This window comes from Mustelus asterias, chromosome 6 (assembly GCF_964213995.1).
Source record: "Mustelus asterias chromosome 6, sMusAst1.hap1.1, whole genome shotgun sequence".
Lineage (NCBI taxonomy): Eukaryota > Metazoa > Chordata > Chondrichthyes > Carcharhiniformes > Triakidae > Mustelus > Mustelus asterias.
In genome coordinates, this window is record NC_135806.1 from 89713838 (window position 1) to 89726409 (window position 12572).

The following is a 12572-nucleotide window of genomic DNA, read 5'->3' on the forward strand; positions in this document are numbered from 1 at the left end:
GAGTTACAGTCATAGCTGGGGTGTAAAGATCAACTTAATGCAAGGCAAGTCCATTCAAAAGTCTGACAACAGCAGGGAAAAAGCTGTTCTTGAGTCAGTTGGTACGTGACCTCAGACTTTTGTATCTTTTTCCCCGAAGGGAGAAGGTGGAAGAGAGAATGCCCGGGATGCGTGGGGTCCTTAATTATGCTGGCTGCTTTTCTGAGGCAGCGGGAAGTGTAGACAGAGTCATTGGATGGGAGGCTGCTTTGCGTGATGGATTGGGCTACATTCACGACCTTTTGTAGTTCCTTGCGGTCTTGGGCAGAGCAGGAGCCAAACCAAGCTGTGATACAACCAGAAAGAATACTTTATATGGTGCATCTGTAAAAGTTAGAGAGTCATAGCTGAATTTCCTTAGTCTTCTGAGAAAGTAGAGGCATTGATGGGCTTTCTTAACCATAGTGTCAGCATGGGGGGGGGGGGGCGACACACCTAAAAACCTGAAAGCTCTTGACCCTTTCTACTTCGCCCCCATTGATGTAGATGTTGTTACTGTTCCCAGAGTTGACCTTGGGCCCATTCTCAGCTACCAGTACTAGCTTCTTAGTCTTTCCCCCATCACTGCTCCTGCAAACCAGAAAAGGTTGACACTGACCAAGAAGAGAACTGGAATGAGTGAAGTAGTAAAATGATTAAACAAAAGACAGGAGAAAGGAGAACTATGAACTTTTAGAACAAAGAGGGAGGCAGCAAGAATTCCCAAGATGAGGACTTAGCGACTGAAAAATCATCTTTCGGTGGTGAAGTAAAGGGGGAGGAAACAAACAGTGATCTGGGACAGGATTGTGTGTTTGAGGTCAGGAACCCAACATCGGAACCATTTTCGGATTCCAACACTTCACAAGGGTGAAAGCAGTCACAGCCTGCTATTTTGCCCAAAGTCAAAAGCTAATTGACTGGAGGGGTGGGTTTGAAAGCCAATTGGTGGCAGTGGGCGCAGGATGGGGGCACAAAAATGTGGGCCTGATTTAAAGGAAGCCATTATAGTGGAAGCCCAAGGTCAACAGGAGAGACTGTGATGCTGTTAAAATATTTAGTGATGTTCTTCACTTTGCCAAGGCAAGTGCAACATGATACCCAGATGACTGGCCTCCAGATCTGCAAACACAGCAGCTGAGTAGCACAAGGGTGGATGGTATTCCTGAACATAGAAGTTTTGTGTTCAAGGTAATTACTGAAACAGAAGGCTAAGTCAAGGCTCCAGTGTTGCCGATCTGACAGCACTGATAATGCAAATTCTTACTTAGATAAGCCCCTGGCATTGGTGAGAGGTCACTCTCATTTGTTCAGCAGGAGATGGCACAGAGTGCAAATGAGAAGGTGAACACAGGAGGAGGAATGCCTTGGTTCGCCATCCTCACAGCTAATGAACATCGCCTGCTCGATGTCAGGTGGCCAAGTGGACAATGAAGAGATGGGAATACTTGGAGAAGTGGGTAACAAGATATTGAAATAAGTAAATGGATGCAAAAAATTTCAAACATATTGGGAAGCCTCTACAGAGGTTTCTGATAGAGGAAATTCTCTTGTCTCTCTCACTGGGTCAATTGCGGAGGATAGCATGCCAGAGGTACTGCAGCAACACTGTAGCAATGGTTGAGAAAGAACCAGCACCAAGTTGGATGTTCTACAGGTGAATAAGATATGGGTAGAAATTTGCACGAGTAGAAAGGTTTGTTGTGTTCAGTTGTTAAGGCGAAATGTAAAGGGGTTTTACAACTGGGAAAAGATAACAAATATGACAAAGTTATTAAATTTTATTTTACCCAAAGATGGGGACCATAAGGGGAACATAGAAGATTTTATATCCTGGGAAAGGAGAATTTCAAAGCAGGATAAGGGCAATGGGAAATTATTAAAGAGGAAAAACATATTTATAGAGAGGTTGGGAGCTGTGTTGGGTGAGACCATGCAAGACCTCCTGACGTGAATGGGACAGAACTGAAAAGTTAAATAAACAGCTTTCAGCCGGTACAGAGAAGTATCTGGTTGTTCCAGAAAGCAAAGTTTTGGTTTAAAGTCTTGAATTTCCGCAGCTGGGTTTGGGGCTCCTGACTTCAGTACACATTTTCTTGTGGTAAAATGCAAATGGAAAATGATGTGATCTCTTATCAAGTTTCCCTTGGAATTTGGTTTGCGTGGCACTTACCACCTGCCGATCATGAAACCACATATCAAAGTTCCCTGAGTCAATGCAGAGTCATATGCTCCAAATGGAGGAGTCCATTCGGCTCATGTGCACCATTATGGCTCAAAATCTCCAATTGTTATGTTCCTAACTGATGTTAATATGGACAATTCAGATCCCAGAGTGAAACCTGACTTGGTATCTGAAACTTATATTTTTTGTATAGAAACCTTGGAGGGTGTTTACGGAACACATTCACAGGAGCCGCCAGTGTATTTTTACAACAAAGAATAAAATGTTTATTAAACAAGGAAAATGAACAATGTTGCACTAGACAAAAATGTTTGAAAGATTTTAATACAAATACCAATTTGAGCGACACGGTGGCACAATGGTTAGCACTGCTGCTTCACAGCGCCAGGGACCTGGGTTCAATTCCCGGCTTGGGTCACTGTCTGTGTGGAGTTTGCACGTTCTCCCCGTGTCTGCGTGGGTTTCCTCCGGGTGCTCCGGTTTCCTCCCACAGTCCAAAGATGTGTGGGTTAGGTGGATTGGCCATGCTAAATCAACCCTAATGCCGGGGGATTAGCTAGGGTAAATGCATGGGGTAATAGGGATAGGATGGGATTGTGGTCGGTGCAGACTTGATGGGCTGAATGGCCTCCCTCTGTACTGTAGGGATTCTACGATAATTCTACGAAATACCAATTTGAGTTAAATCATCTGTTTCTTCACTGCAACTATATCTTTATAGATATACGAAGTTGTATAGAGGTATACAATTTACAATATTTATCTTGTACTCTACTTTCTGGGGTAAGTGTGCAGTAATAAGCAAACTGTGGTTGGAGACACCACACTCCAAAGAGCAACAGATGCCGCCAAAGTAGATTCCATGGATTACTCATCAACCCCCTCCCCCAGACACTTGTTATGCCACAAACCCACCAAACTAATTGAAACTCTTCTCAAGAGGCCTCCCAATTTCCATACTTGAAGACGACATCTTGGACTCCCACATGTCACTTCCATTCGGACATTTCAACAAGGATCGACCTCCAGGGTTTCAATCTCCCCTTCTGATATTTTGTCATGCTAAGCAGAACACCACTGCTCCAAAAGTCTGCAGTGAGTCACCAATGTTTGGCTGCTTCCTTAAATTTTCTGGTTTCTCTTGAGCCCACTTTTTTGAAGTGTGATCCCTGCAGCTTTCTCCCTTTAACTCAGAGCCAATTGCTCTGCTCCTTAGTCTCAACTTCGTTCAACAGGTTCCATTTATGGTCCCTGTCCTTAATCTTTACCTTGATTTGTCTTTTGGGACTTCATTATGTCCCTCTCCCTGGTTTAGGATCTTCATAGTTTGAGACCTTCACCCTGTCCCCATCCTATGTTCTGCTCCTTGGGACACCTCCTCTCAAAATGGTGCTTCTCTTCAAGTCACCTAATATCAAGTTTTGTGCTGTTTCACTTTTTTTCCTCCTTCTGCAGACGTAGGGCTGCTTGCTTTCCAATCCAAAACAAGCAAAGGAAAAACTGCACATCTCCACAGGGCCAGTTCCCAGTCTGAAGATGAGAAAATTCTCCATCTGCATGTGTAGCCATACATTGGCCGACACATTCGCAGGCACCCCGATTCCATTCCCGATCTCAGATTGTTTTTCTTCATGGGATTTGTCTCACAATGGACTCCATTGAGAGACTGACCAACCTCATGGAGTGTCATACGTGGTAGCACTCTGAATGGTTGCAGGAACAGCACACAGACATGCACAGAACGCATGCAGCACTCTGCCACACTGACCAGTCAGTGCTGCTGTTGATGGAGCAGCATGAAGTGCATGCCAGCTGCACTCTAAATGATGGTCCCCTCCACTTGGAGTCTTCCAATCCATCATGTAATCCCAAAGAAATTTCAAACAGCCTTCGACAAGCTGACAAATTCATTAACAAGTTCAACTGGCCAATAATTGGAATCAGGCAGGTTGTGGATTCACGTCTTCCATCCACCAGAGCAAAATTGCCTAGTCAGAACAGTGATGGCAAACCAGTACAATAGCCAGTGGCACTAATTGTCATGCCTGCCCACCTTCATTCTCTCTCCCACATGGCAACAAAAATTCTCCCCCTCGATGTCAAACGCCTGCAATGCAGATAGGAAGATATGGCTAGAACAGGTTGTTCAGGTAGGATGAACATGAAAACATTTGAAGGCAAAGACAAGAAACTTGAATTTGACTGGGAACCCAGAAAGCCAGCAGAACTCAGACAGTGGGTGCTCAAGACTTTGATGAGGCTGTGAGGTGTTGAATTATATGGAGTTTGAGGGAAACCAGTGAGAACAACAATGAAAAATTTAATCCTTGAAGTGAAGAAGGTATTGATTTAGGATTTCATGAACAATGCTGGGAATAGATAGCTGCAAGCAAGCAAAATTGAAGACATGGATGTACATGTCCACTGATCACAGGTGGATACGGTAGTGAAGGTATACAGTATGCTTGCCTTTATCAGTCAGGTCATTGAGTATAAACATTCACAGGTCATACTCCAGCTGTACAGAGCCTTAGTTAGGCCTCATTTAGAACTTACTGTACAATTCTGGTCGTCACACTACCAGAAGGTGTGGATGCTTTGGAGAGGGTACAGAAGAGATTACCAGGATGTTGCCTGGTCTGGAGGGTATTAGCTATGAGGAGAGGTTGGATAAACTCGGTTTGTTCTCACTGAAACAACGGAGGTTGAGGGGTGACCTGAGAGAGGTTTACAAGACTATGAATGGTATGGACAGAGTGGATAGTCAGATGCTCTTTCCTAGGGTAGAAAAGTCAAGTACTAGGGGCTATAGGTTTAAGGTGCATGGGGAAAAGTTTAGAAGAGATGTGCGAGAAGTTTTTTTTTACACAGAGGGTGATGAATGTCTGGAACACGCTGTTCAGGGAGGTGGGTACGATCGCAGCGTTTAAGGGGCAACTGGACGAATACATGAATAGGATGGGAATGGAAGGATACGGACTCCGTAAATGCATATGGTTTTAGTTTAGGCAGGCATCATGATCGGCGCAGGCTTGGAGGGCCAAAGGGCCTGCTCCTGTGCTGTACTGTTCTTTGTTCGGAACAAACATAATAAAGGCAATGAAGCAAGTTCAGGCCAGCCTTGCTTCAACTCAGGTTTTTTCCATTTTCTAACACATACCAACGTATTAAATGGGAGGCAGCTACATCCAGAAAAAAATATGCATTATGTTGGATTAAAACACAGGAATATTGTAAGGTTTATCGCAGCCTGTTGATCCCCTGGAGGCAAGGCATGTTAATTGCGCCATTCCATGTGTTGGAAATAAGAGATGTATGTGATCAAGGAACTGCTCCTGGGAACAAGCACTTGTAAGTCAGGTGTTAGAAAAAAACCAGTCCAAGTAAAATTCAGCAGTTCATGTTCTCCTTGTTGGAAAGGCAAAATTGATTTACAAACATGGTTGACATGCCTCGCGAGAAAACACTTGCATCAGTAACACACCTGAGGATGTCCCAAAATGATTTACAACTGATTAATTACTTTGCACTCACTGTTATGTCAGTTAATATGGTCACTTGCAGTTTCAAAACACTGCTTTTTAAGTGTTGCTAGCTTTTATGATTTTGCAATTTTCCTGCTTCAACTACACTGTACAATCTAGAGGGTGCAAAAACACAAATTACATTCAAACGGCAAAAAATACTCTGATATTCCACATTTACACTAATCATGGGTGTGTCCATGGAAACTTCACTTTGCTGTGTGCATTGACAAGGTGAATAGAATCCGAACTGTGAATTTTTTTAAGAAAAGGAATAATATATTTTTTAAAAAGGCATGGCGAGTGCTAGGGCATAACATTTTTGTGTAAAAGTTGAATTTTTGAGATCAAATATTTTAGGCAAAAAGTTGAGGGTCAACTTTTACACAGTCCATGTTTTTGAGGTGCTTACTTTGAACTAACATGCACCCAACATAGCTCTCAAAAAAAATTCACAAAGTAATGGAGGATGTGGTATACATACCAGACGTTTATTGTCGGTTTCATTCTCTGTTTTTATCAAGGAACCCCCACATCCAGGGAGAAGTGTTGGTTGGGCCTGCCATTCCAAAACTAATCAGGGCTGGGGAAAGGATGGCACGCGCCAGTGTACAATGTCAGCACCCTGCCCCGACCCAAGCCTTGGCGCAGGGGATTGCACTGAGTTAACACTCACAAGGGCCTGGTTTAAGAACATAAGAAATAGGAGCAGGAGTAGGCCATCTAGCCCCTCGAGCCTGCCCGCCATTCAACAAGATCATGGCTGATCTGAAGCGAATCAGTTCCACTTACCCGCCTGCTCCCCATATCCCTTAACGATCAGAAATCTATCTACCCGTGATTTAAACATATTCAATGAGGTAGCCTCCACCACTTCAATGGGCAGAGAATTCCAGAGATTCACTACCCTCTGAGAAGTTCCCCCTCAACTCTGTTCTGAACCGGCCCCCACTTATTTTGAGGCTGTGCCCTCTAGTTCTAGTTTCCCTTCTAAGTGGAAAGAATCCCTCTACCTCTACCCTATCCAGCCCCTTCATTATCTTGTATGTCTCTATAAGATCACCCCTCAGCCTTCTAAATTCCAACAAGTACAGACCCAATCTGTTCAATCTCTCCTCATAAGCTACACCCCTCATCTCCGGTATCAACCTGGTGAACCTTCTCTGCACTACCTCCAAGGCCAATATATCCTTCCGCAAATAAGGGGACCAAAACTGCACACAGTTACAAGACTTAACCCCCACAGAAGGTGATAGATGAGGACAGGAGGCTCAGATGTTCAATTATTTAATGTTCACTCTTAATGTTGGCCCCCCGCACTATGTTTCCATGTATGCTGTTTATTCCTCTTCTCTAATCAGTCAAGTTTCTCCCCCACAAAAATTAAACTCTATCGACATCCTTCCTGTGTTAACTGAGAAATCGATACTGGAGGAAATATAGTTAAGTGCAACTTCTTTTTAAATGAATAATGAATTGAGATTTTGATGTAATTATAGTGATTTACTTTGGTTCAGAATCTTTGGGGCTATCATCTCTGAGAAAATCTATCGACTTTTATATGAAGTGTATGAAAAAATATTTTTTGTAAGCCAAAAATCATGAGATTGACTTTTGCACGAGATCAACTTTCAAATAAGAATATAGAGTAGTTACTAGTGATGAAACTGTTCAGAGACATGATTTTGTTTCATTGTTTTACCTTGTCCTCCTGGATACATGCACCGGAAAGCACGACCCAATTCTTCAGCTTGGACCCTGCCTGCTGGAGTCAGTTCTCCACCCCACTTTAATACCAGCAGTAGCGAAGGTTCCTCCCTTTTGTTGTCTGTTCATGAGAAGTAGTTTAGAATTATTCGGAGCAAGAAAGAACTTGCATTTATGTAGCACCCTTTAAATCTCAGCACATCCTAAAACACTTTAAAACCAAGTGCTTTTGAAGTATAACCAATTTTCACACAGCCAAGCCCCACAAATAGCCACAACATAATAGGGAAAAATATATTCTTATTGGCATCACTAAAGAAAGTTGAACAGGCCATCTGTCCTAGGGGGACCTATGGAGTCTTGGTAGAATAGACCCCCACCCACCCAAGAGCGTTTCTATTTTAGGGCTAAATATTGGTCAAGACACAAAGATGAACTTCCCTGCTCATCTTCAAACAAAACCATGGGATCATTTAAGTTCACTTGAGAGGTCAGGTAGAACTTTTAGGGTCTCAAGCAAAATATGTCACCTCTGCTAGTGCAGCACTTACTCCATAGTCTGGATTATGCTCATAAGATTCTGGGGTGGAAACTGAACCACAACTTTGACACATTGATGACACTTTAGACAAAGCTGACACTTTAATTGGAGTTGCTACCATTTGAGCAACAAGTTATAGAGCACCTTTGCAATGGGAACAGAGCTAGGTAATTGCAGGTGGATCAGAAACAAAAATTGTATGCGTCCACTTAATGTTACTGCTTACCGATATGGTAGAGGGTTCAATTTTTGATAACTTTGTCAAATTACAGCTATGCAACCATTATTGCCTAAAGCACACTGCTCCATTAAATGTGCAGTAGTCAGCAATAGAAATAATTTACATTTAGTAAGTTCCTTCAACAATTCAACAAGAAGTGAAAGAAAAAAGCCATACACATGAAAGCATACCATCTTCTTCACTTGAGGTCTTCGTACATCCAAGAGGTAGATATGTTAACTGAACTTTACGATTTATTCCAGAAAAATGTCCATACCTGTTAAAATAATTAAAATTGTTGATTGCTTGAGAGGCAGTTAAAATGCGTACATAACATTTTCCTACGTTAAGCTGCTGTATAAATGCAAATGTCCAGAAGGGCTTCACAAGAAGCACAAAGTGGAAATTGACACATATCTTAAGAATTAAAGAAACATTATTTGTTTTGATAAAGGTATCGAGAAGAAAAGCTGGTTGTACCATTGGGATGACCTTCCCCTGAATTGTGCTGGGACAAATGTTCTGGCGAGCCCTAGGGTGGTATAGAGGACTTTAAACTAAATAGTGGTGGTGAGGGATCAAGTTTGGGAAGATGTAATATATTAAAGAGAAAAGACAAGGCATGAGAGAGCAAGTAATAAGGGAAATGATGATCAGAGCATGGCAGGAAGAGACAAAGTGCACAAACCTAAGAATGCGCCAATACATTAGTCGAGACGTTACAAGAGTAAAATGACAGAACTAAAGCTCTGTACCTGAATGTACGTATCATTCGGAACAAAACAGATGAATTGATAATACAAGCTGAAATAAACATGCATGATCTGGTAGCCATTACAGAGACATGGCTGCAGGATGACAAAGACTGGGACCCTGAATACTCAAGGGTACATGACATTTAGGAAGAACAGGAAGCTCAGAGAAGGTGGAGAACCGTCTCTTAATTAAGGATGCCATTGGTACTATTGAAAGTGATGGCCTTAGTTCTAGTGATTAAGCTGTACAATCAGCTTGAGAAATAGTAAAGCTAAGTTGCCACTTCCGGGAGTGTTTTATAGGCCCTCAAGCTGCAATTACACTGTAGAACAGGGTATGCGAGAAGAAATAATGAAGGCTTACGAGAAAAGGTACAGCGATAATCATGGGTGATGTTTCACTTACATATAGATTGGACAAATCAGATTGGCACAAGTAGCCTGGATGATGAGTTCACAAAGTGTTTGTGGGACAGATTCTTACAGCAGCATGTTTTAGTATCAACCAGAAAGCAGGCTATACATTGGTAATGTTCAATGAGACAGGATTAAATAATGATATCATAGTGATGGTGTAGCAGTGATCATAATATGATTGAATTTCATATTCAGTTGAGGGAGATGGGAGTGATAGGTAGGAGTAAGAAGATTATTAGAACTAAAAGCTGACAAGTCCCCAAGTCCTGACAGATTTCATCCTGGTGTCTTAAAATAAATTGCCTGAAATAGTAGATGCATTGGTTTTAATTTTCCAAAATTCCCTAGATTCTGGAAAGATCCAATCAGATTGGAAAATAGCGAATGTGACTCCTCTGTTCCAGGAAACTAAAGGTCAGTTAGTTCAACATATATTGTGGGGGGATTTCTGGAATTGATTATTGTGCAGTTTATAGCAGAATACTTAGAAAACCTCAATGCAATCAGGCAGTCAACATGATTTGGTGAAAAAAAAATCGAGTTTCACGAATCTATTAGAGTTCTTTGACGAAATAACAAGCAACATGGATAAGGGGGAACCTGTGAATGCGCTATTCTGGATTTCCAGAAGGCATTTGATAAGATTATAACACAAGATTACTGCACAAAATAAAAGCTCAGTGTGCAGAGGGTGACATATTTGCCTGGATAGAGGATTGGATAGTTAACAGGTAAAGAACAAAGAAAATTACAGCACAGGAATAGGCCCTTCGGCCCTCAAAGCCTGCACCAACCATGCTGCCCAACTTAACTAAAACCCCCTACCCTTCCAGGGACCATATCCCTCTATTTCCATCCTATTCATGTACTTGTCAAGACGCCCCTTAAAAGTCACTACCGTATCCGCTTCCACTACCTCCCCCGGCAACGAGTTCCAGGCACCCACTACTCGGTGTAAACAATCTGCCTCGTACATCTCCTTTAAACCTATGCCCCCTAGTAATTGACTCTTCCACCCTGGGAAAAAGCTTCTGACTATCCACTCTGTCCATGCCTCTCCTAGTCCTGTAGACTTCTTTCAGGTCTCCCCTCAACCTCCATCGCTCCAGTGAGAACAAACCAAGTTTCTCCAACCTCTCCTCATAGCTAATTCTCTCCATACCAGGCAACATCCTGGTAAATCTTTTCTGTACCCTCTCCAAAGTCTCCACATCCTTCTGGTAGTGTGGCGACCAGAATTGAACACTATATTCCAAGTGCGGCCTAACTAAGGTTCTATAAAGCTGCAACATGATTGCCAATTTTTAAACTCAATACCCCGGCCAATGAAGGCAAGCATGCCGTATGCCTTCTTGACTACTTTCTCCACCTGCATTGCCACTTTCAGTGACCTGTGTACCTGTACACCCAGATCCCTTTGCCTATCAATACTCTTAAGGGTCCTGCCATTTACTGTATATTTCCTATCTGCATTAGACCTTCAGTAGACATAACTGGGTCATTTTCAGGATGGCAAGATGTTTACACGAATGGGATCAGTGGGGTGAGACCTCAACTGCCTACAATTTATATCAATGACTTAGATGAAGGGACCGTATTTATGGTTGCTAAATTTACTGATGATATAAAAATAGGCAGGAGTGCACATTATGGAGAGAGCACAAGGAGTCTGCAAAGGGCTTAGATAGGTAAAGACAGTGGGCAAAAATTTGGCAGATGGAGTATAATGTTGGAAAATGTGAACTTGTCAATTTTGGCAGGACAATTGGCAGGAGAGTGTAGAAATCTGCCATACATGGGGATCTGGGTGACTTTGTAGATGAATCACAAAAGGTTAGGATGCAGGTACATTAAATAATTAGGAAGATAAATTGCATGCTGTATTTTGTTGCAAGGGGAATGGAATACAAAAGTAGGAATGTTTTGCCACAGTTGCACAGGGTGCTGGTGAGACCACATATGGAGTACTGGGTACAGTTTTATACTTTTTTAAAATAAGGAGACAAAGCTTCATCAGAGTTTATATTGAGCTTTGTGGGAACAGTGTAATAGGTTCAAGGACAGAATCAGCATGACAGCAAGGCGGAGAATTAAAATGGCAGGCCACCAGAAACTCAGGATCATGCTTGCAGACTGAATGGGGATGTTCCACAAAGCAGTTACCCAATCGGTATTTGTAGAGGAAATTGAGTTGTGAACAGCAAATATGGTATCTTAACTAAAGTAATACATGTATATCACTGCTCTACCTATTAGAAATTGAGAGCGACTGATGGTACCATCCTCATTCTGCTGTGCAGCTGTAGATTTGTTTCGAGGCGGTAGTACAGGTTCAATGACGCCTTGGAGAAACATTGCTACTTTGGGCCCTGTGCTTAGTGGAGGAGGAGGAAGGAGAAGTGTCCTCTACTCCCCTGAAATCATGTACAGCCTTCTACTGAGAGCCTTCAATCATTCCTCCTGCGCAAAGCTTCTCTTCTGCCAGTAAACCATGTCCCTATGGGCTGAACTAAAGCCCTCATTCGTGCTAGCAGCCTTTCTATTAACAGACCTTCAAGTGGTCAGCACTCCTTGCAAAAATCCAGCAACATTCCCTTTTGACTCTACTTTTTTAGAACTCCCTAAACAAAGCTGAACATAGTACTTCCACTCACTCTGCAATAAAAGACAGACAAAAAACACCTGCGATCTCTAAGTAGCACTGGTGGGATTCCCTCGTGCAGCTGAATGCTGAGTGTGTTTCAGAGAGGACATCAACAGTCTGTGTTTAACGCTGGCTAATCGGAATGCTTACAGCACATGCATGGCATGCCTCTGCTTGCCCCCTTAGCTGTATGGTGCACTGAGCAAATGGAAGCAGTCAAGCAACTATTTTTGTCTTTTGGGCTTTTTATGGCACCGATACCAGCAGCACGACGGAGCCAAATTTCATAGTTATAGAATCCAAGCCAAAAAGGATAAAATAAGTTCAAATCTTGAATAGAAAGTGAAATAAAGGTGGAGGAAAATTGATGGTATTAAGAGACAGAGAAAGTTTTTAAAAAATATATACTTTTGAAAAAAAAAATCACCATAACAAATTAACTGTTCAAGCAATGAGACCCAAATAATTGTAAAATTAAACTTTCAGGACCATATATTTTGAGGGTCAGAGCGATTGCTTGTTTGTAAGTAATCATCAGAATATTAAAAATGGCAAATACTC

General features: G+C 42.2%; 1 protein-coding gene across 15 annotated transcripts in view; it reads right to left on the minus strand.

Moving 5' to 3' along the window:
• Window positions 1-12572, minus strand: part of ppip5k2 (diphosphoinositol pentakisphosphate kinase 2) — a 165104-nt gene that overhangs the window by 95644 nt on the left and 56888 nt on the right. For all 15 annotated transcript variants that reach the window (XR_013498190.1, XR_013498188.1, XR_013498189.1 and 12 more), the window contains exons 14-15: window positions 8387-8472; window positions 7430-7555 (exon numbers count right to left, since the gene is read on the minus strand). Coding sequence is in view for 12 of the 15 variants with exons in the window: in XM_078214712.1 (XP_078070838.1) it covers window positions 7430-7555; window positions 8387-8472 (212 nt within the window). In the remaining 3 variants the exon portion in view is untranslated. The remainder of the gene's footprint in view (window positions 1-7429; window positions 7556-8386; window positions 8473-12572) is intronic.